Source organism: Hippocampus comes, unplaced genomic scaffold, assembly GCF_001891065.2.
Source record: "Hippocampus comes isolate QL1 unplaced genomic scaffold, H_comes_QL1_v1.1 scaffold76, whole genome shotgun sequence".
NCBI classification, from domain to species: Eukaryota; Metazoa; Chordata; class Actinopteri; order Syngnathiformes; family Syngnathidae; genus Hippocampus; species Hippocampus comes.
The window spans coordinates 2,574,677-2,602,640 of NW_017805277.1; the positions used below are offsets into that span (position 1 = coordinate 2,574,677).

Consider the following 27,964-nt stretch of genomic DNA (forward strand, 5'->3'; position numbering starts at 1 on the left):
TGCTCTGTGCAAATGACTTCAGAGGGCCCGAGTACAAGAGGGCAGGCTGGAGCTGGACAGGCAGGGGAGGGAGGACGCGCCTGCTTGGGGGCGGGGAAAACACACGCACACGCACACGCGCACACACACACACACACACACACACACACACACACACACACACACACACACACACACACACACACACACACACACACGAGAGGAGACAGTGCCGCACCAGGTCTAGCAGTCCCCTGCAATATGTATTCTGTATTGGACGCTCTCAAATTATGGTCACCGAACACTCATTTTGATCATCTTAATTTTTATTTTTTATTTTTAATCAAATGGGATAGTTTCACTTCACCCACAACCCTGAACAGAAACTGGATAATATATTTAATTCATAGTCTTGATTCTGTCGTGAAAATATTATGTAATCATTTTCCCAAAGGTGGACAAAAAAAGTCCAATTTGAAAAATGCTGAATGGATCAGAGGTGAGATAAATAAAAATGAATATTGCGGTGTGTATATAATGTTTCTTACATTATCGAATTCCTTCAAAATTGATACAGACAAGTCAGCTGTTGATGTCGCAATGTTTCATATTGGCATTCTCTTTTTGGGTCACTACACAAGTGTCAAATGTCATTAGCACAATGTCTAGGACTGTTTTTTTCCATACGGTTCAACGACAATTCAGAAGCATAAAATATCGATACTTGCGATGTCTTGGATCATTTTCTATTCGGTTTCTGGAGCGGTATACAAGCATCATCAATATCATGACAATATGATTTTTCTTGCCCCCTATACAAACTGTAACTGGCCACAGCTTTATTGGACTGGATTTTCATTTAGTATATATTTTTGGCATTATCTACATATCAGAATAATATTCTTTTGTGAGTTAGTTTGTGATCATGACCTTGACAACACAATAAGTGAGCCACAACCTGAGCACTGGGCCTGCAGCAGTGATGGGAGAGTCACTTATAAAAGCGAGTGAAAATAAAGTCATGCAGATGACGATAGCCATTATCCGTTATCGCGTTATCAAGTCTTAGCAAGAGTGAGCCAACATATACTGTATCCCTGTGAATGACACAGACTTAAAAGCTTTCAGCCTTTACTCTAAATGCAGAACAAATATTATTCAACTGGTGAGACGAAGAAACAGCGCAGAAGGCACCAGAGCATCTCTTTACATAGAAGTGACTTCTGAAGTTATGGATTACCAACATGTGACTTTCCATCCAATTCAGAGTGTAAACACCTGGGAGGGAAGCATGACGCCTCTGTTTATTCTCACTACAGGCGACTTACGGACGAGAACATATCATCCGTCAGCTTTGTTTTGTTGTAATTATGACACTTTTAAGCATGGATGATATTGTTTAAAAAACAGACACTCACCCAATTTTCTGTAGCACCAACGTAGGATCAAGGGCCGCTTCTGTGCTTTCCTCGGCAGGGTTTTTAGATTTCTCTTCTGGATGTTCACCGATTGGCTTGTTTGGTTCGAGGTGTTCTGTTATTTTTGGACTTTTTTCCAAAGATTCTTTCTCCAGTTTACTCTTGTCGAGTTCCACGAGCTCACCTGGGATCTTTGCTGGTTTTGAGAGTTCAGTTTGATCCGCTGATATTTCTGCCCTACTTATCGAATACTCTTCGATATGATCTTCTTCTTTTTTGACAATTTCTGTCACCTTTTGGGCCTCTTCTAGCTGTCCTGCAAGATCCAGTTCAGGATGTGACGTTGTGGTGTCTGTTTGCTCCTGAGGGATCTTCTCTGGCCCCAGAGGAATAGCTCCGGCCTCAGTAGGAGTGAGAAACTCTTGCTGAGGAGACTCCAGAGATGGGAGGGCTCTGAGAAAACAAAATGAGAAAAAAAGGGAGTGGGATAATCATTTAATTTTACACCACATGCATGAGGAGTGACTGACAAACGACAGTTGTGTATGTCGGTCAAGCTACACCGGCTTGTTTAGTTTACAGCGCTTGAAACATGTGAGTGTTGGATTCTGTCAAATTGTGCACGCTGTGTGAAAGAGGGGGAAAAAGGCCCATTCTAGTCATGGAGAGATGTCACTAGTGATGTCATCCTTTCGATATAAAGGGCTGCATTACTTCCAGCAGGCCCCAACATCTGAACTCAGATCTCGTCAAAACAAAGTGCAGCAGTGTACTTACCTCCTCATTCATATTCATTGTAAGCCTCTTTTCTTCAACAACACTCCACACAAGTGTTGAACATAGTGTCACTGCATGACATGCGTACAGATTAAGCGACACAAAACAGATTTGAAAGTACTGAATGGTTCGAAAGACATTTTTTTTATATTGTACAAAAATCATTAGGTGTGCTTTATTTTGCATCGGGTTTATTGTTGAAAAAGCTGCAAGAATCCCAAGAATGTACAAACACCAGTCACCTTATAGAGTAGACCTGCAAAACGTGGATTAAAAAAAAAAAGATGCTTTTACAAATGTAATAAATGCACAGCTCTGATCGCGACAGTTGGAGTGATTGTACAAAATGTTGATTGTTGTGGTTATGGAACTGTGACACATCACACTGAATCCTGTGTAATATCCATTTAGTTAAGGAAGTTAACAAGAAGATCAACGATTTTGGGGGGGGGGACAAAAAAACTCCAGTCAATAAAAATAGATTTCTCTGTGCGTTGTTCATTCCACTGATCTAATTGTGAAAAGGCATTTCGCTTATAGCATATAAACTTACATTTGAAACCCCCTGACGTGCTTTTGTTTACCTTGGGATTTCTGCGCTCTCTTGTTCAGTCTGCGCATCGGAAGCAGCTTCTCTGAGAGCCGTGATCCAGTTTGGGTCTGGTTCTTGCGTCGTGAGTCCAGCAGAATTGTCTGACATATGGGATGCTTCTGTGTCCGTGCGGGCATGTTCAAAATCAGAGTCACAGGCGAGAGGGTGCACCACGTCATCAGCCAGTGGCGTTGGCAAGGAGATGAGATTGGGAAGTTTCTCACTTTGGGGAAACGCTGCCTGAGAGAGCATTGGATCATCATCTTGTGTCTTTGATGGAACACTGGGTGTGTCTTTGGCGACGTTGGGTTGTGGATTACGAGTTGGGTCGTCGTCATGATCCATTGTCTGACTGAAGTTGCAATCATGGTGACAAGCGTGGTTTGAGACGTTAGCAGATGACGGCTCGTTATCTTGAGCAACAACTGTTACTCGAGGTCCATTCTTTTTTGTGGCCTTATCGTCTTCTACTTTAACCTCACTTGTTCCCTGCATTGAGAAATCTGCAATTTCTTCATCTACAGCTACTTTATTTCTCCCTGCAGTCTCGTCTACATGCGGTCCTTTTATGGGCGTTTGTGCTACTGAAGCATTTTGTGGGGCTGAGCTTATATTGGAGCACTGCGACTCAAGAGACTTACATATTCTATCTGGGATTTTATACTTCTCAGTTTCACTCGGACTAACAGCTGTATCATACTCATTACTACGGGTGCTTTCTTTTTCCGAAACGGACAATCCCAAAGGTGAAATATCAAGATCAGCTAAAAAAGGCTCGGCAGAAACAGTGTTGCCTCGTAACCCGAAATCATTTCCTTGTAGCTCTTCAAATAAATCTGAATGTTTGCTTTCTGTCTTACCTTGACTCTCCATACTATTCCGAAGTTCCTTGTCATGCATTAAATCTGTTCCTGAGCCCTCCTCTGCCAAACCACACGTATCATGACTCATATCATGCCCAAACTTGTCCACGTGAGCCTTTTTTGCTTGCTCTAAAATATTTTGTCCAGTTGAGTGTCTGCTATCAGTTAAATCACAGACACTCACTTGCGATTCCTTCATTTCAACTTTCTCTACACCAACTGCTTGTTCAGTAATACCGCCGTCATCTCTTGACAACTCACCCTGGCTTTCGGATTTCTCAAAGGATCCCCAGTCTCTTCCTACCACCTCTGTTACCTCAGAAAACGGTGCTTGGATCGCTTTGACTCGGCTGTTAGTCTTTGCTCCCTCTTCAAATGCCTCCACGCAACCACCTGGCCATCCATCTGTGGAATACTTGGATAGCAAATCTTGCTGCGGTTGCTCCTGTTGCCGAGCCAAACTGTTCAGTTCAGGGTTTGAACTAAAATCGGTTGCTGTGTCTCTGTTGTCCTGGTGCTCCACTGTTTCTGCCAAAATTTGGGGCAAATACTGGTCGAAAACATCATGAAGTTCACTTTGTATTTCTGATTTCAAATGATCCACAATATTTGGTTCCGTACTTTGGATGTCGAATTTATGTGACTGTGACAGGTCTCCAGTTCCCTCTTTAGCGTCTTTATCTGAGTCTTCATTCTGTTGTGGTGTCATATTTCCTATGGGCAGTTTGCCACCATCTACTGTTTCCTTTTGATTATTGAGCTCCTCGGTTTTGCATTTGAGTGACACGGACGTTTTGTCACTCATGTTCTGTTTCTCCTTGAGGCCACATAGCTCAGTGTTATCACACGTCCCATTGGGCTTGTTAGAGCTGAGTGGGCAAATGTCAATAATGACGTTGGGTGTTGCATGAGTCACATCATGAGAGGTATCATTTCCCAGTACACACTCTGGATGTTGTTTTTCCTCTTCCAAAGGTGTCACTTTGGAGTCAGATGGCAGAGTGGTGATACACTCTGTATCATTTCTACCCTCTTGTATCAAACACATTCTTGCTACTTCATCATTAGCTTCTTCACGTTCCTGATCGTCTACGAAAGACAGATGTGTCTCAGTACTGTCACAGTTAGCATTGTCTTTACCAATTCCTTCAGAAAAAGCAACCTCAAATTCATCAACCACGTCCAAATTACTTAACAAAAGGCCTCTCGGTTGCAGCATTGACGTAGAATGACTGGCATTTTGCTCACAAACAGAAATGGACTGCTCAGTGGCCATCGCCCCTGAAACTACTGACCCACCCTTTCTGAGGCCAACGGGAGTCACAGACTTCAAGTCCTGCCTCGAGTCAACCGGCTCTGTGCTAACTAGTGCATGAGCGTGTTGATCAAACTCAGCAACAGGCTGACAGCTGAGATGTCTGAGTTTTGTCTGAGGAGAGATCGAGCAGGCTAACATCCCAGTTTCAGAATTAGCGATGGAATCAAGATCACTGGGAAGTTGTCTATCGGGAGACTTAGTCAAGACATCTCCTATTATCTTCGAGGTAGCATTACTGACAGAACTTTCTCTTTCTTTGACCACAAATACATCACTTAGTAGCTCCTCTGGGTTGTCAGATTGAATTGGTTCTTTGCTATCCATTTTGATCTCAGGTGTGTTAAATTCTTTTGGCGTTAGACACAAAACGTCAATGGCCTTTTCTATCACAACTTCTTGCTGCTTTGTTAACATCTGATCCGTTTTTTCGCATGGTTGTTCACCAGTTGACTTTGCTCTTTTGAGGTGCTTTGTTGTCCAATCACTTTGTTCTGATGACTCCTTTGTTGCTTTATTTAATTCATTCTCAGTGAGTTCTCTAGGCTCTTCGGCACTTTTTGCTGATTCTGTATCAGCACCTGTGGGAATTCTGGCGGTTTCAACACAGTCACCATGTTCTGCATGACTAAAATTTTTCTCGGTTGGTCTTTTTCTGTCTTCACCGGACAGATCGCTCTCAGCATTCTTGAATGTATCTTGTGTACCCACAAGAACGCCATTCTCTGACATTGGTGTGGCAATCTGAAACACGGCTTCATCCTTGGTAAAAGATATGTCACTGCTGGTTTCCGGCTTCTTTAAGCTGAGGAAGTCTGGGTAAATATAGCTGGCCTCAACAACAGGATGGTACAAACTCTCATGTACCGTCAACGGAGGCAATGAAGCACATCCCGAAGCCGGCATTGGCATGTTTCTCACCTCTCTAGTGACACTATGGTCTTCTTTCACACTGTCCACAAAGCGAACTCTGTTGCAGCCTCCAATTTGGTCATGTAATGACTTACCCACAGTGCTGTTAGTAGTCTGAGTTGGCTCTTGAATGTTGACTTCTCTCTTAGTAGCAGTGGATTTGGGTGTGCCTGTTTCAGATTGGACCTGTTGATTGTCGCTGGTGGTAGCGAGTGAGGTTTCCGTGATCGCAGCCACCTCACAAGTGGTTCCTGAACACAGTGGCTCCTCAGACTTCAAATTGTGCTGGGTGCTGACTCCACTTTCTGCATTGCTTTGTTCGCTTTGAGGTGGCAAAGGTGAAAATGCTGCAGTGAGGTCCTCCTTAGTGCAAGGGCTGTCTGTGATCGTGCCACCGCTGCTCGGTGACTTCACACATGACTCTGCAACATCAGCGGCTGGACACGGCTTTTTTTCAGCTACCGACACCCCTCTAGCAGCCCCCTCTGGAAGGCTGAATGAACTGCACTCAGCCACTCCTCCTCCCTCCAGTCCTGCAGTACAATCACTCAGATGATCACCAGTAGCAAGTATCCCATGGGGAAAATTATGAACATTTTCTTCAAAACACAGCGGCTCCTTTTCTCTATCGCCCTCTCCTGCTGGAGAGATCGCTGCCTCTGCACTGCTCGTCTCCTTCTCTCCTTTTGAACAACTCTCAGCCGAAGCGTGTGGCATTCTGCTGTCGCAGCTTTCCTCGCTAACAGCCCGTCTCAGTTCGTTTGGGAAACGAGGTGTACAACAGACAGATGAAAGCTGGATGCTAGTATCCAAGAGGCTCTTCTTCTCTCCGTTTCCCTCCGGCTGCCTTCCTGGCTCTCCCTTCCCGATGCCTGCGATAGCTTTGGTAGCTACTCCCTCCCATGAATCACAGCTCACGCGTTCTCCCTCACTTTTTATCACTTCTCGCATCGTGGGTGTTGTTAGTGGCAACGCAGCAACCTCCACGAAAGCATCTTCAATGGCCCTCTCCACACAACTCTCTCCCACACATGCCGGGATGCTGCAAAATGAGCTCTCCAGTTTGTGTATCTGTGCTTCAGTGGAAACATTATCCTCTCGTGATTGATATTCTGAAGCCTTATCGAGAACATCAGCGGTAGTTTGAACATGTGTTATCCTTTGCTTATTGATGAGACTTGCAGTTGTATGTTGTGTCCTCTGTGGATTGTTGCCAGTCTTGTTATTTTTTCCACACTGAGCATCTGTTACATTTATGTCATCAGACTGATTAGCATGTGAAGAAACAAGACTGAATGTAGAACAGGCCAAGTCGATAAAATGACCCTGCTGGCTATGAGATGAGTGGGAGGGGCTTGGCGTTCCCTTGCGACAAAAGCCGTCATTAAGCTGCGCTCCACACATCATAGTCTCTCTGTCTGACACTGAAGACGCATTTGGCTCTGGCCGACAGTGATTGCCTGTATTTATGAATGAGACAGACTGTAATTCCTTTTCTGCTTCTGCTGCCATCCTGTCCTCCACTTTGGTTTCGTTGTTCATCTCCACCCTTTTCTTTTTCTTGTGCTTCTTTTTGTCTCTCTTTTTCATCCTTCTGTTCTGCGCAGGCTCACACTGTTCGCTGCTTGCAGAAACCATTTGTGCGTCGTCTTCCAGTACATCTTGCTTTTCAGAATAATGACTTTTAGACTCTGAAAATTCGTGAACAGAGTAATTTGCATCAGTGTGACTTGGATTTATAGTGGAAGTAGGAATCTGATTTCCAATTTTTAAGTCGACGACTTCATTTCGATCAATGTCTTCCTCCACATTGTCCCTATTACAATCCTGTGTGCTAATATCTCCAGTGGCCGCGTTACAATCAACATTTGCTTCATTCAGGATGGCACCTTCAGCCATTTGCTCGAATAGCGACTTTTCTGAATGTGAATCAGGACCTGTTTGATTCTGCTCTGCCTCCTTTGTTATTTCTTCTGGCGCAGGATTTTCTCTTCCAAGTATGTAGTCCCTGAAACTAAACACAACTGTATCCATCTGGCTGCTCCCCGTCTCACTGTTTCCATGTGTACTTTTGTTTATGAGCTTGCTGTTACCATGTCCAGACCGGTCCGCCACATGAGGCAGTGATGATGACTCATCACACTTTGTAACTGTGGCCGGTCCAGGTTTCCGATCCTCTTCGTCAACTTTTTCATGCTTGGTGCTGATGGGCTCTTTGAGATGAGAAACGCTCAGCGAGGCCATTTGTTCCTCGCATTCCTGAAAGGCCGCCAGGAGCTCCTGGTCGAGAAGCACACGCGAAGGAGGGGTCAAGTATTGGCCAACTGGATGAGGTGTGGCAAGTGGTTGAGGTGACAGCGGGGCATCTGCGAGGAGTGGGTCGGCGCCGTGAGGCCTGAGACGAGGGTAGGGTGGCATAGTTAAGAGTGTGGACTTGCAGACGCACAGCTGCTCATTCCATGATTCCACACAAAGCTGCTTGTAGTTGACGAGGCTCATGCTCAAGCACTGCACTCAGGCGTGTGCACGCACAAAGCAACTTTAGTTGAAAGGCCTATCATATACCAGCCAGTTCAAAACAGTTGCTTGTTAATAAATAACAGCCCTTCACTCTCTGACCGCAGCATTTTCGAGAAAGTACATTCGTTGTTAAAGCCTGCGTTTCCATGTTACAGAATTCCAGGATCAACGTTACAAACGTTACACAAACCAATCGATTATTCAAGCACTGACAAAGCATTACAAAACACAGAGTTCAATAATGCAACTGTTAGACCACAGCTGAGCCCTATTAGGTGTTCTACACAATGCTGTGGGATCATCTGAACCTCTACGATCCATTCTCTACTTGACTCAAGAGGGACAACTTATGGAACCATTAACTGCATCATGACCAGCCGGACTAAACTCACTGTAGACATCATTACGTGCACCCACAGAATATAAAAATACAATCATGAAATATTCAGAATTATATAGATAATAATTCTCTTTTTTGATTGACAATATCAGTTAATTTAATTATGTTTATCATGATGTTGATATGGTGACTGAACGCTCCTCTCTGCTAATCAAACTCTTCTATTGGACATACTTTCACAATGATTTGTAATCTACGCCACCTATTTGTTTAATTTTTATTTTCCCACATTATTTATTCAACTAAAACAGTTTTTAATACCTGCTGATTTAATCTTGTGTTTAAAATATGAGTTGCTTTTGGCAGACTGGATGAAGTTTATATGGCCCTAACGCACACAACCTTGCAGTTTATTTTACAACGGGACAAACAAAATGACAATAAATGTTCATTTCAGTGGCGTAGCATTGCGCTGAATCATAATTACAGCTATTTCTAAAGCTTTTTATTAGCCTATATGGCTCTTGTACTGAATCTTATTAATGGTGTGTAGGTGAGCCGAATGTTTTACAAATTTTACAGTCTGCAAAATGTTGATCTAACATGATGAAATAGTACGTCATAATCACAGTAAGGGGTTGCACATTTTTTATCGGAAAGCCGTTACAAAAAGTGTTACTTTTGGCATCTGGTTTTAATTAGTAATGATTGTTCTTGCATAGGCAGTACAAATCCTATACTCTCCTTGTTAGAGGAAGCAGCATAAAATAGACAGCTAGAACTCTGCATGAATAAGGTTCTTTTTTTTTTCTCAATGGAGTAATACATGTATTGTAATTAGTCCATTTAAGACTAACTTGCTGTACCCAATCTACCAAATTGTTTTGGTAAAACAACTCAGATTAATATTAATTCACCCAAGCATTAAAGTGACTTATTTCTCAATCTTGCTTTGATGGGACAAAACCCACACAGCAAAGATGTACAGTATATCATACGCAAACATAAACATAACATTTCGTTAGCTTCCCCGTATCACTCCATGCACTCTGATAACATTACTCATCAGACAGTCCAGTACCTGCCATCTAGAACTACCAGAGGATGACTGACTTCCATGTGATGTTGCAAGCCAGCCAGCAGGGGGTTTACCTGCTCACATGACCCTTCTGCTGTGCTACTCTGAAGCCTGTTAACACAACCCCAGGACAAGTGCACATACACGTTCATACAGAAGAGAAAACAAATAAAGACCATTACCATTATTGAACATGTGGTGCAGATCTGTACTATTTACTTGCATCTATGTACAATTATACATAGAACTGGTGTGAGTATTGTTTGGATGATACAGGATGTGTTGTGCTCTCTAATATGGGTAACGTTCCACTCAATCCACATCACGTGAGCGGCAAAGTCATTTTACCGTAATTATTCAAAATGAGAGAAGAGGCCCAAAGGTGTTACGTGTTGGTGAGTATTTCGTAATATATATATTTTTTTCTAACCTCAAACATTTATAGTGGAAATGTGATCATGATGGTGTAACTGGCATAACACATATTTTCCATCCCACACTCACCCTAGTGAGGACTCCCAGATGTTAAGGTCACTGGTAAAATCGAGACTGGGCAGTAGGTCATGGGGAAACTCCAGTTCCTCCTTGTCTTCAGGGGCTTCTGACGTACCTCTGCTCTCCTCTACACCGGAGATGACTGGGACATCTAGGAGCACTGGCTGGGAGAGCAAACTCTGCTGGCTAGTGGATGCCTGAGTCAACAACACACCAGCGTTCTTCTGGGCTTCAGTCTGTAGGGAAGAAAAACAAAACAAAACACATTGGAGAGCTACAGGTACAGGCACTCTACATAAGACAGTATTCCTCAGCGTTTTTGTTGGTTCACTATTCATAAATTTAACACTTTTTTTCAATGGAACCTATTTCTAGGTAGTCACTGAATAACTCAGCTTTTTGCAATTTTGTTTCATGCGCTTTCTGAGATGCTCTAAGATGCCACTAAGATGCTGTAATTTGAAATAAATTCTATAACAACAAAGTGTGACCATCTTAAAACTCAACTAAATATTTTTTAAATAACTTTTTTAACATTGTAAATTGTCATACAAGTATAAAAATAAGTGAACCACTGCAAATTGAGAAAAAAAAACAAAAAAACTACCCAGCCTTTGAAGATACCTGACAGAAACAAAATAGAAAGGTGTTTGTAGAGCGATACTAATGGTGCAGTTACATGCAAACAAACTAATACCACTGAAAGCCTTTGCTCTAAAGCTCCCCCCTGCAGCTGCGGGGTGTGATTTCATTTGCATGCAGTGCGTGTTTATACAAAGTGACAGGTACGGTGCAGGTGAATTTGGTGACAAGCTGACTGAATGAAGCCTTGTTCACTTCTTTGCGGAACAGTTCACTTAAAGCTGAAGTGAACAGAAGTAACAAAGAAAGACACAAGAAGCCAAACCAATCAAAGTATATGCTAAATGCTAACACAGCAACATCTCGAAAATCTTTAGATGAACATGTATACGATCAGATTAGCACAGCAATCTACGTAGCAAAATTGTTAGCACTGATGCTAATGCTAAAACAACATTCACTGATGTCTTGGCTGATTCACCTGTCTTTTCGACCGCGAAAGTCTCTGAGATAATAACAGATGTTATTCTGCTTTTAAGAAGTCTGCTATTTCAGAAAAAAACTTACTCTAGATACAAATCCATTTTGGTTCTTTGAAAATAACATTTAGAACTACCTGGGTTTTTTTTTTTTCATTTATTTAAAAAAAGTATTGAGTGGTTCTAATGTCAAATCCCTTTTACATGTTTGCGTGTTGGGGAAAATGTAGAAACAACTGCAGCTCTAACGCCAACAAAGATGAGTAAATAACTCCACCTATGTGTTAGGAAACATAATAAAGGTTTGAGTGTATAGCCTGCAGTGATGCACAGCTAATATTTACCGATAACTGATACTCCACTAGACCTTCCCAGTGTGCTTTCATAATAATGAAAATGAATACCTAAGCACCACAGCGTAACGTGCTATTTTAAACACCTGCAGACAAGTACTTTAATTAAATAAAAGTGGCACATAATTGCAGCAGTCGGTTTTAAAAGTCGGAGTCACAGTTGTCATAGAGGAAAAACCAGCCAGGTGAGAAAAATCTCTGCGTAGGCTAGATTTTTTTTTCTTTAATATTTTGATTTTGAAGAAATGGTTAGGGTGTCTATTTAAACGACCAGCAGTATTACTTTATTAATTATGAATGTTTAAATGCAGCAAAAGCAGCTTGGACACATACACTATAGTAGCGGCTAGTTTCAATGTGGAACTTAGTTTGTTTCTGTTTGTTGTCAGTTGAAAATAAAGGTCTCCATCAAATTGTCATTTATGAGTTGGCGTTGTGGGGTGAAGTAAATCGGTGTAAATATGCAGTTCAGTTAAGGTGGAGTCAAAAGTGTGGTGAGGTGAGTGGCGTCACCCATATTGTGACCGTAATTAGTTTTGTTTGTGCCAAGTCGTGTCTGATACGGGTTGCAAAACTGCATGTTAGCATCTTCATTTTAATTATTTGAATCCATTCATCCATCCATTTATTGTCTATAGCACTTATCCTCATTACGTTCACAGGCAAAACCCTGGACAAGAGGGCGGGTATACCCTGGATTGGTCGCCAGCCAATCGCAGGGATAAAAGAAAAACAACCACTCACTCACATTCATACCTATGGACAGTTTAAAGTGTTCAACCTACCATGCATGCTTTTGGAATGTGGGAGGAAACTGGAGTACCCGGAGAAAACCCACGCAGGCACAGGCAGAACATGCAAACTCCACACAGGAAGGCTTGACTTAAGAGTCGAACCTCAAATCTCAAAAGTGTGAGGAAACCACCATATCACCCACAACCTGCTGACAGTTTTTCTTCTTGATATTCTCTTATTTTTAAAATGACACATCATATGGCCAGTGGTTCTTGTTGCTGCTCAATTATTGCATTTCCAAATGTAATCATAATGCCTTTATCTTCTTTACTTTCATTATGATGATTATCTACCCCGGCTTACATAGTATATTGAATAAGATAGATAGAATCATAGAAAAATTACCACAAATGTATCTATCATTAGATGCTTGCAATATTGTCCAGCACTCACCATAGTTAGTTCTTAACTACCGGTACTGTAAATGAGAAACACTGGTGGAGTTCAACACAGCAACACACTAAAACCGCAATTATCAAAACACTGCAAAACTTTCTGACAGTGCCAATGAAAACTGGCCATTATCTACGTCAAGGCAGATTTCTAAATATGGTTCAGGTGCAAGTGTAGCCAATGACACCTCTGGTGAGTGCATGTTATTGGTACAACTTGAACACTCATCTGCCTTACTGAAGAGCAGCTAATGTCACTGTGGCAACTGTCCACTCAGCACTATGAGAGGCACAAGCAAGGTTACTGCAATACACTTTCATTAAAGGCACATCAACTGTATGAAACCATTTGGAAGTTTGACACAGCAGAGTGCAGCACTTATTTCGGCCTGTAAAAACTCCTCATCACAGTACACTCTTGCTTTCACAAAACTTGAACGCAAATTAAAATAATGCAATTTGTCATTGGCCACTTGTTTACACGTGAGGTATTTCACACATGACTGTTGTACAGCGTGCCGCTGCTTGCCCAGGAGACACTAACAGAACCTTGAAAATAAGGCACATTACAGTAGAAAAGATTCATAATGTACTTACTCAATATGTTCAAGGACATTCTTTCCTTTCTGACCCTCCACTGTACTCCACTGCCTCTGCGGGCCCAGTGTGCTGTTTCAGAACACACAAACATGCTCCAACACATGCAGCCGCTCTCCTCTTCTTCCCTTGGCTGAGTCGTTTCGCCAGCCCCTCCTTCTCCTGCCTTCTGCCGCCTCCCTTCTAAATTTCCATGTGCTTCCTCAAAATCTTTGACTGTGCAAGCGCTTGTGTGCTGGTAGTACAAACACTGCTGCTGAATCACTTGACTGGCAGAAGGGAAGGGCTGGGAATTCTCCTCCCCCTTCCATTTTAGCACTGTTCCTACTCCCTTCTCTTCCTCAATTTGCCCTCGCCTTCATGCTGTACTCCTCCCTTTCCACCTCTTTTCCAGAACACACCCTCTCTTCCCTCCTTGCGGTTTGTGTCTCTTCCAGCCGGATGCACAGTCTGACAGCTAGTGGTCATGCAGGTGAATGCTGGGAATTGGGCCAAGGGGCAGGCCTGTGGTGACCCCCCCCCCTTCCCCCGGGAGACGATCATGTTGCACTGCATGTTGCTTTTTGTACACACACACACACACACACACACACACACACACACACACACACACAAAAACTTCGATCGCATGCCTAGGGTTGTTTGTAAGTGACATCATCACATGACAACACAATTTCCCTGATGAATAAAGCAAAACGCTGAGGATTCACAAGCAGTGATCCAACAACCAATAAAAGCATATACAATATTTTAAAAATGCTGTCTTACCAAGACAGTAGACAGTTGGGTAGACAGACAAATAAACTATGAATAAATATAATTCCAGGACAAATTATACTGTACCCTTTGAACGTCATCATCATTTCATGGGTTAATGTGAACAAACGTGAATATATTTTTGGAGTATACAGGGTCTATTATGGAGCATTTCAATTCATGGACTTTTTCTGACATCAGTGTTGTGGCTGTTGTAGTATACTTTGTTGGGTGTCCTTGAGTTCCCAGAGAAGCGCCTGAAAATAAAATGTACGATATACTCTTATACTATAATTGTCCATTATGATAGTCAAAAAATATGATATTCATGAAGGAGTGAAATGTGCATTATTTAATGTCTGATGGTTTATTTTATTTGATTAGATTTGTAGAAAAAATGGGTATTGGGAAATGTTTTTTTTTTTTTAATGCACGCAAAACTGATAAAGTTTCTTCATTCAATACAAAACACTCACACTTTTCTTTTTTTTTAATTTAGTACCTGCAAGGGTTCGGTGTGATTTTCTTGGGGTGGAACCAGAACAACATGTTCACGAGCGCCCTCTTCTGGCTGAAATTACAAATTTGATGGTTCAACATTTTGCGGGGAGAGATGGAGATCGCTGACATTATTAGTAAAATGATGCATCATTGTTTTCCATACCACACCATGTAAATACAACTCTCTGGGGCTCGTGACTGTTTAAGAGGCCCATCTGCATTAATCCCATCAGGATAATCCAGAATTCCAATTGAGGGTCTTGAGTCACATGTGGGTACGTTGCTATAGCTACAATTATACATCCTTCCAGAGCAGCCCAATAGAACACAAAGATGGGTGGAAAACAAATTAGATTTGCTTTCATAAAAGCTATACAATTTTAGATGTTGCTACGTCACAAGGGTACAAAAGCATTTTACCTTTAATTGCTTGTCATTTGATATTTGCAATAGTGGTATTAATAGTAGTAGCCGTAATTGCATTAGCATCATTAGTAGCCGTGTTAAAATCAGTACCTGAGTAGTGGTGGTAGTAGTGGAATTTTTATTAGTAGTATTACTGACACAGTAATATCATAGAAAGGAAAGGAGGAGTATTAGTATTAACGGTATTGCTGTAAATATCAGAAAGTGTTTACAACCCCTGACAAAAAATAAAGGATAACCATTCTTGTTCATTCAGTTCTTTACATGTTTAAAAAAAAAAAAAAAAAGCAGAATCCCAAAAATTCTCATTTGAAATGACTTTACCTTTATGTCATGTCTGCAGTCTGCATTTTTTTCAGACATTTAAACTACTGAATGAACATTCTGAGACTAGTGATTTCATACTTTTGGCCAGGGTTTGAAGTCAGAGCATCTATTTGGTTCCGGTAAGTTTGGTTAGTTCTCTGCATGTATAAAAGGAGTACTTTTTGGAGTCATAGAATTGGTATTGTTAGTGTTTGTATAAGTAAAAGCATGAGTAGAAGGACGAGTAGAAGCACATGTATTGTGAGTATTTGTGGCAGTAGTTGTAGTGCTGAAAAGCATAACAGCAAACGCGTCTCTTGCGTGTCCTTACCAAAGCCTCAGTCGTGCTGCTCTCGTTCCCCATGTCTCATCAGGCCGAGCGGCACGAGGACCCTCCAGGCCTTCGCAGACTCAACACAGAGAGACAAAATGTGCAGGCAAGCTGAGGTCCCTCAGTGAGCGCCTTTCCCACAGGATTAGAGCAGCAGACAGAGAATGGGTAAGTATGAAAGTGTATGTAGTTTTGGAGATTAGAAAACTGAACCTGTGATTACAGTACCACTCACTCGCTCAGGCCAAAGTGCAACCTTAACGACCCTCAGTATGGGCTGAAAGCCAAAAGAGCATGCCCAATTACTCAAAAACTTATATTTAATACATTTCCCGTCCACTGCATTGAGAAAGAAGTGATTCAAATAATATTTGTTTTTGTTGTTGTCAAAGCGATATTGTGTCTATGTATAAGAATATGTTTATTTGTGGGTGTTGTTGAGCTACCCTGCATCATAGTGCCAGCCTATTCTAATATTTTGATGACCTTATTTATTTAGCATCATGACAGGAGCAAAATATTACACATTCTGTTACAAACTACACCCCCAGTAAGAAACATACAGCAATGTTAGACTACCTTTCTAGGTGTCATATCATAAGTCCGTATACTATGGTGTAAATGTGCAGGTTCACTTATCCCCCAGGGGAGCTTGTTTGTGCATGGCTGATGATACTACTTAAAAGTGCGCATGCACAATTAGAAAGCACTGACCTGAATATGCTAGATTTTAAAAATAGATACATCTGCCTTGTACTGACTGTTCCACCACCCCCCACACACACACACAGATTTGTGAACAGTTCATGTACAGTTCGAAAATTAAAATTATATCAACCCCAGAATCTCCATGGGATCCAACACAATAGCTGTCACAAAAATCTTTCGTTCACTAATGACAAAGTAACTGACTCATGTTGATGTTAATAGAGCTCATGACTGAGCACCCCCAAAATGTTATGAATACAGATACTGCATTTGTCTGAATCTCATTATTACATTATAGATGAGGGGTCACCAACCTTTTTGCAACTTCTTGGGTACTGATTAATGCAAAGGGCTACCATCGTGATACACTCTTCTGATATCAGTCATTTTCTTAATATTACCTTTAAATGTCAAACGTGAAGTGAACTTGGCAGGCCATCTTTTGAGTAATACTTAAGGCTAAAACTAATTCAAGCATACTTTCGTCAGTTTTTTTTTTTTAACGCAACCCATCCAGGTTCATAGTTAGACCCACAGCAACGCACTCAACAACGAAAATGCTTTTTTTCGGCAATCTCCGACAACTGACGTCATTTACAGAATGTCGAGTCGCCAGTCAGCCATTGTAATGCATTGTTGCTTGTCCCGTTAACTGCTCTTTGCCATTCTTATCGAGTTATTTGACAAAATGCCTCTGCACTGTTTGTGATAATCAATGCATAACTCTGGCTGTTGTTTATGAAATCATTCGATTCAAAGTATTATACGTGTACATGAATTGAATCCTGTACAAAAACATTCAAACTATATGAGTGCATGGATGGAACCCTCTGTCATGGTCTGCAAACAACGGTGCTGCCGATTTTTTATGTTGTTGTCGACAACGCAGCAGAACTACCTTAGCTATAACAATGTAGGACCCCGGCCCACTATGTACTGTCAGTGCTAGCGGGAATACATCGACCAAGTAAGTAATGCCATCGTGCGCAATTGACAGCACGGAAACAATAACTGTAACAACCACAGCCTATATAGTTTCTTGACCTTTAATAATATTATGTTATAATTCATGTAAATATCACAATAATTAGGAAACATAACTATTAATATGCACCCCTTTAGTCCTAAAAATCTCTGCCAGTTTTTACATTTTCAAATGATTACTTTTACAATATTACTAGAAAATTACAATGTGAGCTATTTTAGAGCTGGCCCCTGGTCTAGTCATGTGGTACTTGAGGGCTACCTGGCGCCCGCGGATGCCAAGTTGGCAACGCCTGCTTTAGATGCTTTTACTAGTGAGTGCATATTATTATTAATAGGCACATTTCACAGTTATAAGGTGTGTTTAGAGCTGTTTATTCTGCAGCGTGGCAACACTTCTTCGCTCCAGCCTGCTTGCTATTAGGATGAAAGGGATGTAATTTCAGCCTCCACGCTGCAATTGTGTGCGCACTTTAACTAGCGTTTGCATTTCAGAGTTATTTTCCACGACAAAAAGCACACGAGTTATAAACTGGACGATGAGAGCGTTGTTATGACTTTCAGTTTAATAAGAGTCCCAAACATGGAAACTGGCGGTGACTGCCCTGTATGTTCCTCCTCCGTTTGCACAACTATAAACACTTCTATTTATAACAATATTCTCAATAAATTCTGACTTGTATGTAAGATTAATCATACACATTCTCCACAGTGGCAATTTTTTTGAACTAGCACATTCCCATTACAATGCACTAAAATAATAAACAACTCACACATATGAATCCAAACTCTAAATGTCTTCATCACACTTCCCAAAGTAAACCACAGAAACCAAAGGGCAGCGGTTTGCTACTCACCGCCGCTAAGAAAAGACAATGTCCCCTTCAAGCGGGCACAAGCTCCTCCGGTCTGTGTTTACTGTCTGACTAAAGTTCTCTCGTCTCCTGCGTGGAGCCTCAGTTTCTCTGATGCTATTTTTGCCTCGCACGTGGGGTAAGCAGGTGGGGGCTGCGCTAAAGGGGGTTGATAGGTGACCCGAGGTGAAAGCTGGACAGAGGAGAAGTGAAGAGAATTGTATCGAGCCGATGGAAGGCAGTGGGCAGTTTTGGAGGGAGGAGACAGAACAGGAGCTGAGGAGGCCATCACTGCTCAGAATTAAAGTGAGAGGTCGTCCTACACTTGGATATGTAACAGTGTGAATACACTCTGCTCTCATGCAGACACAGATAGTGGAGCACAAAGTTTTGAGACACACCTCTTCGTGAATCACTTCATGAATCTGGATCAATAGTCTTCCTGTTTAATTCAACGTTTTGTGTACCAGCATGACTTTGCCCCAATGTGAAATAGCCCTGACCTCAACACCTTTCGGATGAAATAGAAGTTGCAAGGCAGGCAGAATCTCTGGTATAACTACACCACCCTCAAAAATGGTTTCCAAACACACACTCCAAAATATTGGAGAAAATCTTCACAGAAGCGAGGACATTGGTATAGCAACCAAGAAGGCGGGCCGGGGTGGGGGATCCATATTTTCTTAACACTTAAGAAATCACACACTTTCTGTAAGTGTCTCGTTATTACCACTATTTCGTTTCATGCAATGTACAATACAATATATGCATACAGGAAATCAATGATTCTCAACAACTGTGCCAGAGATGACCAAATGTGCCTGAATCCAATTCTACCCAATTGTTGCAAAAAAATATTTTCTACAAATAATGTATCTTTGTTCATCTATCTATGAAAGAAACATACAGTGACAGGCAGAACAACGAACGCAATGCTCTTTCTCTAATGGCAGAAAGTACAATTAACCTCCACCTGTTGCCATTCTACCTTGCAGCAAGCCCCGATTTTACTCCTCACGTTTTAACTCGAGAGTAATGTCTTGATCTTTCCTACCTGTATCCCTCCGAGCATGCAGATATTCCTATTTCTATCTTCTCCCAACTGGGACTTCATTTCCAAGTCTCCAGGTGTGACAGTCGCAGTACGTAGGAAAAGCTGAACCGTGCAGGTTTGAGCTACAAATCTCCACTTCATTGTCCGCGGCATGTTTTCAACACTGCATTCATTGCCTTAGTCAAAATGTCGACCTACTTGCATTCATTTGATCAACTAAATCATGCTAATAAGTCTTTTCTCCGATTGCCTTCGAAGCTGCAATCCTCCGCAGCACCCCACCATCTCCCTCTGGCTTCGCGCTTTCCGAACACTCTGCCTCTCCACAATTGATGTCGCACTTTCCCTCCATCACAACAATGCTCCGACTCTCTTTGCCTTTGGAATGACTACAATCTATTCCCTCGCAGAGTTTAATGCGACACGGCAGCTTTCGCCACCGCTTACCTGTCTTGGTGAAATTCCGATGCAACCTCCCATCCTGTATTCCATGTCCTCTTCCGGTGAAGTGACTCTGGCACTACAAGGCTTGCAGAGCACCTTCCTGCAGAACTGCATCCTCGTCGCTCAGCCACGGCGGCAGAGATCTTTCAAAACGTGCGCGTCTTGTGACGAGCAGATGCGCTGCCTTGGCATTGCCGGTGGTGCATCCGCGACATCCTTTCAAGTCATCGCTGTGTAAAAATAATCCACATTACATAAGGAATCCTGTCTAAGCAAATGAGCGGGAGATGGGAAGTGATGCTTCTCAGTCTTTTTTTCTGTGCCTCTCAATCTCTCATCAGTTGCAGAGAGGCACACGAAGGCATGGCGTTGCAGGGATGTGCACAGGAAGGGGTGGTGGTGGTGGTGGTGTGGTAGGTGCAAGGAAGCGGAATAAAGGGGTGCCTTACCCTTTAAGTGCCCCAGGAGGGAGCAAGAATGATGGCAGTACAGTATATGGCAGCATAACAAGCGCAGTCAACCGAATCGAGCATATCCAGAGTAGAAGAGGAGCCAATTCAATTGATAATTCAATTTAAAACCCTATTTTGAAAACCCAATTCTAATATAAAATCGCAACACTAGTTTAAACCCCTACTTTGAAACCCTAACTTTAGTTAAAAAAAAATTCAAACCCTAGCCCTAGCCTAAAACAATAAATTGAAACCTAACCCTTAAAGCTGTTCATCTTTGACCGATGTTGTTTGCCCTGCCATGGCAACCCCAAGTGTCCCAAGTCACTTTCAGCTGGCTGGCATTTGCAAAAGGTGAGTAGATTTGTGTGTGCTTCTTTTTTTTGTTTTTACATTGACGATAGTTTATCTTAAAAAGAGTATTGTATATTTTGCCCAAAAAGTACAATCATATTTGAAGTATACTTTCGTTGCAAAGCACTGCAGTCACAGGATTCAACTGTAATTTAATTTTTATTCTCAAGCCCCCCAATTCATTTTTGGGACTTTTATTGCTTGTATGGGATGTCAATAAAGTATTTTGAAATTCAAACTAAATATTACAACTGCAATTTTGTTCAGTTCAATCAGTTCTGCTATATACATTCAGTGGGTGTCAAAGTCTGATCACGTTGCATTTGTGTTGTTGATGAGATAGGTTCTGTTAAATAAACACTATGAAACTGTTCCAAAGTGTATGGAGGTAAAAAATATCCTCATCATTTTGTAACAATTTCCACAGATTCCACAGTTCCTATTGATATACTTGTTTTAAAATTGATTAAATTTAGACAATTTGTTATAATTTACTCCTCCATTCCATTCCTCCATTACCTTAATGAAAATGAAATTTAAAAGTGTAGGAGAAAATATTGTTGCTGATTTTTTTTTTCTCTAATGCTGATTTCAGATGATTAGAGGGATTTGTTTCGGCTGAATTTCTTTCTCTTCATTCTTGAGGTGAGGCGTAATGGACTGGTCACATGGACAAACTAATCCCTTCCTGACCCCGTCACTCTGAAGAAGTGACTGAACCGTAGTCCACTTTGAGGCTCTTCTGTGCACCTCAGCGGTCGGTAACGTAGATATTCTTTCAATATGGGGGAGTTGAGGTCGTCTTCGCCTCCACCTCACTTGGATTTGAACAACTTTGACTCTGCAGATGCAGAAAAAAGCAGGTACGTTTTAACAAGCCCTCGCTCCTTGGACGCCTGCGCACGACTTGGCATCAAACCTGTTCAACTTCTGATGAAATCATTGAATGATTTATTGTCTGAGCGGTGCGATTTGCCTTTCGAGGAAGTGAAGGTTATGCAGCAATCCAATGAAAAACAAAGGAGGACACTTTTGCAAATGTGCCGAGATGAGAGGGAGAGGATTATCCAGCAGGTTGCCAGGTGGCCGACCACTAAGAACGTCTCAAGCCTGGAAACGAGACATGACACCAAGCTGAAGGATGACATCATTGTTGATAAGACAATGGATCCTCTTCCATACGCAGACCTGTGTTTTCAGGACAAATGTGTGAGCAAAATATCTTGTTCTGCTGCAGGAGAACCAGACAGGAACACAACCTGCAGCCTAGGTGACCTCAGAAACTCTCCAGCTATCCAGATGAAACTACAAAGGCTGACTGAAGACATCAGGAGGAAAATGCGTGTGTCAGTATCCCAGACGGACCGCAAGATTGCAGCTCTCATGCTGGTGAAGCACCAGGAAGAGGTGGACCGCCTCAGTCACAGGCATCAGATGGATGACGAGCGAGAGCAGGCCCACAGGCAGGCGGAAGCACGGCAGGCAGAGGCGGAGAAGAGGAGGACGCAGAAGCTGATGCAAAGCGTGCGCCGCTGGCACCAGGAACTGGAGGCCCGCAGGAGGCTGAGAGCGCGTCGGGAAGAAGAGCGAGCAGGACGGCTCAAAAGAGAGGTGATGCTGCAAGAGGAGCGCTGGAAGAGGCTGAAGGAGCAGGTGGAGGCACAGCGTCGAGGACAGATGGCAGCTGCGCAGAAGGACGCACAGGGGAGGAAATGCTGCCGGGAGAAAGTGCTGAAAGAAATGGAGGAGGTGGACAAAAGGCAGCGAGACAAGGAGAGACAAGCAGCCGTGGAGAGGGAGCAGAGAGCAAGGAGGCGCAAATTGCAGCTGGAGAAAAAGGAGAAGAAGCGTCTCCGGGAGGAAAACAGAAGGGAGCTGCTGCACCGCATCCTCTTCAAACAGCAAGTGGAGAAACAGGTGGAGGACGAGGAGTCACGCTTGCGGGACGCAATGGAGAGGAAGATGCGGCATTCTCGTGTGAAACACGCTCGCGACGTGGAGGCCCGGCTGGTGGAGCTCCAGGAACGGGCGGCCCAAGAGGAGAAGCAGATGCTGAGGACGCAAGTCAGGGCAAAGCTGCAGAACATCCAGCAGCTCACACACAAACACCTCCTGGTCAAGCTGAGTCAGCAGCGCACGCAGAGAGCCGTCGAGCACACGTGGGCCCAGCAAAGGAAGAGAGCCCAGCAAACCCATCAGCACAACAAACTCAGGCAGCTGCGCCACCGGCAATTACGAGAGAGCCTGCAGAGAGAGGAGGAAGCGTTGAAGAAGGCCAGGGAGAGCAGCGTCACCATGAAGGAGCGGAGGTGCGAGAGGCTGCTTCGAGAGCGGGAGCACGTGCGGCAGGAGGCGCACAAGCGAGCCCTGGCGTCATTTCACTTGAGGGAGCGAGTGAGGCAGCAGACTCAGAGTCGCTCGTTTGCTCAGATGGCTCAGGAAGCTCAGCTGGCTGCCTCCATCGGCCGCATGAACCTCTGAAACGACAATCGTGAGCCATCATCGGGAAGATTTTCACACAGGCTTTGTTGCAATTGGCTAACAAATTCTTCATATTAAAATCAAATTGCGACGGCTGACCAGATTGGTCATGTGCCTTGGATTTTTTTTTTTTAAATACCACTGATAGCCTTCATTTTTGTAGCTGGGCTAAAATGTGGGTTTAGTATGACGCTGTTGTGCACTTTCCAAATACTAATCATCCATCTACTGTCTGTGACAGTTATGTTACTACAGAAAATGACATTAAAAATGTTTCTATAATTGTAATTTTGTTTGCTGGTTTGTCATCATCTGCAGTCGTTTCTGCAGGGCGGCATTGAACAAGTATATCACATTCTAGTATAGACAGTAGTTTACGTCAAGTCCAACATTCCAAAATTGCATCACCTGTAATGAATATGTTCTGACTGACACTGCATTTGTTGAATAAGAATTAAGAAAACAGATCCACTTGTTTTCAGCCATCAAAGGACATTTACATTTTATGCAACACTGCCATCTGCTGTCGACTGGAATTGACATCAAAGTGCACACTGGTTCTCGTTTTGGCACGACATAACAGCCATGGGACAAAATTCAGAAACCACAGTTTTCTTCAATTTCATGTTCACTTTGATGTCCTGGACCACTAAAAGCGTATCAAGTGACTAACTGACGCAAAAGAAAACTTGGACCATCTGGAAAGCATCGATTTTAGCAGTAACAACGCCAGACCTATTTCTGTATGAACTTAAGATGTGATTTTGATTGTTATCGGTATCAAGGAAACCTTTCGACCAAATGAATCGACCTTTAGTTGTGCTCGGCATTTTAAAAGGAACAACGAAATGAAGTAACAAGTGTGGTCTCTTATTTTTTTCCAAGACTGTATTCATCCAGGCATGACAGGGAAGTCGTGTTTAGCACAGTTGCCTTAAAGTTCTGAGCTTTAGGTTTGAACCGTAGCTATGGGCTACCAGTCAATATTTGAATCCGTGGGTGCCAAACTGTGAATATGCAATGGCAGACTGTAGTTATAACTTGTAACATCACTAGTCAACACTAGATGGCAGGCATGTCTTATTTGCACTTCCATTGGGTCATACACTGCCCTATACTACCTGTAGGTCTACATTTTGTTTCGTTATTTTTTTGCTGATTTGGAATATGTTGGACAAACACTCAATAAAAAACATTTTGAGTAAGTTGATTTTTGTGAAGGAAAAAAAAGATTGCTTGCACTTCCATGTTGGCAAGCGAACCCTTTGCATTGGAAAGAAATATACTTTGTGGTTATTCTGTTGTTTGCCTCAAACTCTTTGTTGTTGCATTAGGCTACTGGATCTTTTGTACATGCATTGACGAATATATTATCAAAAATGAACTATATTAATATACATATGTGAACATGTATTTTGTGCATATTTAAAATAGCATTTTTGTCAGACATCCAGTTACATATGCACTGATGAAAAATTGTGCCCGCCCCTTCCAGCATTGAAGTTGCCCATCCCTGATCTACAGCCATTTTTTCAGTACAGTAATACTGTACTAGTAACAGGTAGAAAGAAGAAAAACCTGATTGAAGGTAGTACCTTCCTCCCAAGGTTTTTGTTGTTCTTTGGAAATAGTGTACCAAGGACAACATAACATATAAGATATCCATTTAATCACACCCAAAAATTCAAGCTGCTTTAATCCACAACAATCACTCAACCCAAGGGCGAGTTTCCCTGGGAACAGATGAACAAGGGTAAATTGCCTCTCAATGTACTTGACCTACAAAAACCCGTGTTCCATCATTGTGCCATTCAGCCAGTTATGTTACAGGCGCATTCACACGAATAATGCTAATAAAGCTGTGCACATACCGCAAGAGTATGTACTTTTATGAGCTCATACGTTTACATACCCGAGGCGGAGGTCAATTTATGAGAACAACTGTGTCAAAAATATTTGTCGACATGTTTTTCGTGCTTCAGACTCAATGAAAAGTCTGTGTATGTAGCTTGTTCGGGATGTGTTTTGATGGCACAGTTTTTAAAAAAATGGTGAGGTTATGGAGAGAAAAGCAATGGCATCAGAGCAGTGCCTCAAAGCACTCACAGTGGTGTTTTATATGAAAAGAGTTGGCAGGGCGACATTAATAGCTGACTTTAGTTCTCGCTGCAGTACTGTCTGATGCGCCTTATTTTAAATTTGGGATTTTTCTTCAGTGTACTGTAGGAACGAATCCACACAGACAACAAATCGTCCGTCATTTATTAGTGTCATCTGGTGGGGCACTGACACGTTTGTCTCCAAGGCAAAATCTTGACCGTGACCTGCATCCAGATTGTCATCCTTTTACTCTCACAAATGATGTGAAATCTTGTGGTCCATTAACCGATGTTCCCATTTCATTTCTCTGCTTGCCACATCAGCTTGGCGACAGCTTCACTCTGCATTCACATTCTGAGTGAACAGCAATGTCTATAGTTCTACAAATGTTCAGGTTCGACTTCCAAGTCCTTGTCAGTCATCATGAAGTCCCAGAGCCAGCAGCACAGGAAGCGCAATTCCGAAAACAAGAGCGACGCTCTCCTTAAGGCCTAAGTGGCTCTGGTGCTTGGGGTGACCAGACTGTTGGCCTGCACGACTGCCACTGCTACTGCTGATGATGTCAGGAAGAACGTGCACCGTGGCCACAAAAAGGAAAGTCCCACCCGAGAAAAGCATACCGACACCCGTTGCGCCGAGTTGGTTCTGAGGTGACGAGGAAGTCTGCGGACACAAGCACATTCCCCAATCATAATAGCAGTATACGGTAGAATGACAGAGGATAAACTGGTGTGTGCTGTCTTACCATGTGCAGTATGAAGTATGTCGGGATGGCAACGAGTGGTGCTGCAGCTGAAAAGGCCAACAAATGTCCCTGGATGGACCTCTTTTCCAGTCCCGCATGTATCAGAAAGGCAACTAAACCGAAAGCTGCCGGAGCCTAACAGACAAAATACTGAGGTTGAATTCTCACTTCTGTAATTAAAGTGACACAATTCAGAGTTTGAGGGGAGGGGTTCAAGTGGCACAGTTCAGATATGTCTGTGAATACAAATTGTGCATTGAATCAGACAGTTGAAACCACACGTTTACATACTTTATAATGACTAAACTTTTGCTGATTTGTATTTGATTAACATCAAAATAATGACAGAAGTCTGGGGGGGGGGGCTTCAACAATTTGTCATTATTTTCTTCAAAGTCAAAAGTGGGCATACATTTCATTAGTATTTTGTACCATTGTCTTTAAACTGAATGATTTGGGTCTAAATAGAAAGAGTTTAGTCTGATTTCATGTCAGACAGTGAGGGGAATATTTTTTTAATGCATATAAAAATCTGCTCTGTATCGGATGATTGCCCAATGCAAGTATCGAGAAACAGGACAGATTATAGAGACCCGTCAATCCTCTTACTCAAACATTCTGATATTGCACCAAAGCACTGACTCATAGGAAAGTATTAAGTGTGTCAAGGAGGCGAGGTGATCATTGCACGGCGCTACATCAGGGCTAGGGAGACTAAAGCCCAGCCATAAATCTGTCTCACCACCCTTCAGCCCCTCCCAGCAATGGATTTATTTATTTTTATATTTAAGTTTTAAAACATTTTTTGAAATTCACAAGAAAATATCCATTCTGTTCCAATACGATTGCTGCTTCCATATTTGTGCTGCAGTTGTAACCTGTGTATTTATGAGGGCCCATACCACCATCATGCTGGCTTTTAAACGGCGTCTAGAACAGTCCGTATTCGCTTTTTATTTAAGTTTAACGCAATATTACAACTTCAATGCAATTTTGTCTGTAAGGTCTTACTTTGCTCCATTAGAGCTGTTTCAATGATTACATAAGTAGAAATGATTTCAAACGAATGGCTGCCAGTGGAGGCCAGGCTCTCTAAACAGTAAATAGTGTTTTGTAGTGACTTCTGTGTACATAATTCACCACCAACTGCAAATGTGTGAATGCAATGTTCATATGCTTGTCAGAGAGTTCACGATTATTTGGTAACGGGGTAGAAATAATTGCAGTCCCTTTAAGGACCGCCATTTTAGTCTGCTTGTTTCTATGGAAACTTACTTTCGGCGGGCTTCGTTTGGCACGAGTGTTTTTTTTGTTGTGCAAATAAAAAAAACACGACACACTCTCTCTCGGAGTGCGCACGTGAGAAATTGTCGCTTTCTTCGAGTTCTACAATTTCCACACTGGTGACCCTCGACGTTTTTTTTGCTGGACGATTCCAGACCGCGAAGATGTCCGTGAACGCTGTTTCGCTCAAGCTCCCCGAGTTTTGGGAATCATCTGCGTCTGCTTGGTTCGCTCAGACCGAGGCCCAGTTCGCCCTACGCGACATCACTGCGGACACTACGAAGTACTACTACGTTGTTTCCGCGCTGGGCAGTTCGACGGCGTCCAGGGTCGTGAGTCTCCTCAAGTCTCCTCCGACAGAAGGACGATATGACGCGCTGAAGGCTCACTTATTAAAAACTTTTGAACTCTCCGACGCTGAACGAGCCAACAAACTTTTCTCTCTCCACGGCCTGGGGGACGGCAAGCCCTCCGAGTTAATGGATCGTATGCTCGAACTGCTGGGCGAACACAAACCAGACTTTCTTTTTCTGCACCTTTTTCTGCGCCAGTTACCCACCCAGGTGAGGGCAGCTTTGGCTAACACTGCTATCACTGACTGTAGAGAGCTCGCTGCGGAGGCTGATAAATTTTTCCTAGCCGCCCAGCAACACTGTGCAGCGGCTCTCCTCCCCGCAACTGCCGCTAGTGCCTCCGC

General features: G+C 42.7%; 3 protein-coding genes across 8 annotated transcripts in view; 1 reads left to right on the forward strand and 2 right to left on the reverse strand.

Moving 5' to 3' along the window:
- The window catches only part of tacc2 (transforming, acidic coiled-coil containing protein 2), a 45,086-nt gene extending 24,631 nt beyond the window's left edge, over positions 1 to 20,455 (reverse strand). Inside the window, exons 1-7 of one of the 6 annotated variants that reach the window (XM_019870491.1) lie at positions 19,855 to 19,932; positions 15,808 to 15,939; positions 14,746 to 14,814; positions 10,299 to 10,525; positions 9,798 to 9,905; positions 2,759 to 8,251; positions 1,398 to 1,850 (exon numbers count right to left, since the gene is read on the reverse strand). In XM_019870491.1, coding sequence (XP_019726050.1) covers positions 1,398 to 1,850; positions 2,759 to 8,251; positions 9,798 to 9,905; positions 10,299 to 10,525; positions 14,746 to 14,814; positions 15,808 to 15,840 — 6,383 coding nt within the window. In that variant the 5' untranslated portion in view covers positions 15,841 to 15,939; positions 19,855 to 19,932. Of the gene's footprint in view, positions 1 to 1,397; positions 1,851 to 2,758; positions 8,252 to 9,797; positions 9,906 to 10,298; positions 10,526 to 14,745; positions 14,815 to 15,807; positions 15,940 to 18,356; positions 18,771 to 19,854 lie in introns of those variants that run through there. The other 5 variants (XM_019870490.1, XM_019870488.1, XM_019870492.1 and 2 more) reach the window with 5 other exon arrangements.
- Positions 20,456 to 20,490: 35 nt separating this feature from the next.
- On the forward strand, positions 20,491 to 23,424 carry LOC109516185 (coiled-coil domain-containing protein 177). Its single transcript, XM_019870495.1, has one exon. The coding sequence runs from the start codon at positions 21,441 to 21,443 to the stop codon at positions 23,136 to 23,138; it is 1,698 nt and encodes a 565-aa protein (XP_019726054.1). The 5' UTR covers positions 20,491 to 21,440; the 3' UTR covers positions 23,139 to 23,424.
- A 1,393-nt stretch (positions 23,425 to 24,817) lies between these two features.
- Positions 24,818 to 27,964, reverse strand: part of LOC109516120 (zinc transporter ZIP9-like) — a 19,407-nt gene continuing 16,260 nt past the window's right edge. Inside the window, exons 10-11 of the mRNA XM_019870334.1 lie at positions 25,984 to 26,118; positions 24,818 to 25,901 (exon numbers count right to left, since the gene is read on the reverse strand). Coding sequence (XP_019725893.1) covers positions 25,653 to 25,901; positions 25,984 to 26,118 — 384 coding nt within the window. The 3' untranslated portion in view covers positions 24,818 to 25,652. The remainder of the gene's footprint in view (positions 25,902 to 25,983; positions 26,119 to 27,964) is intronic.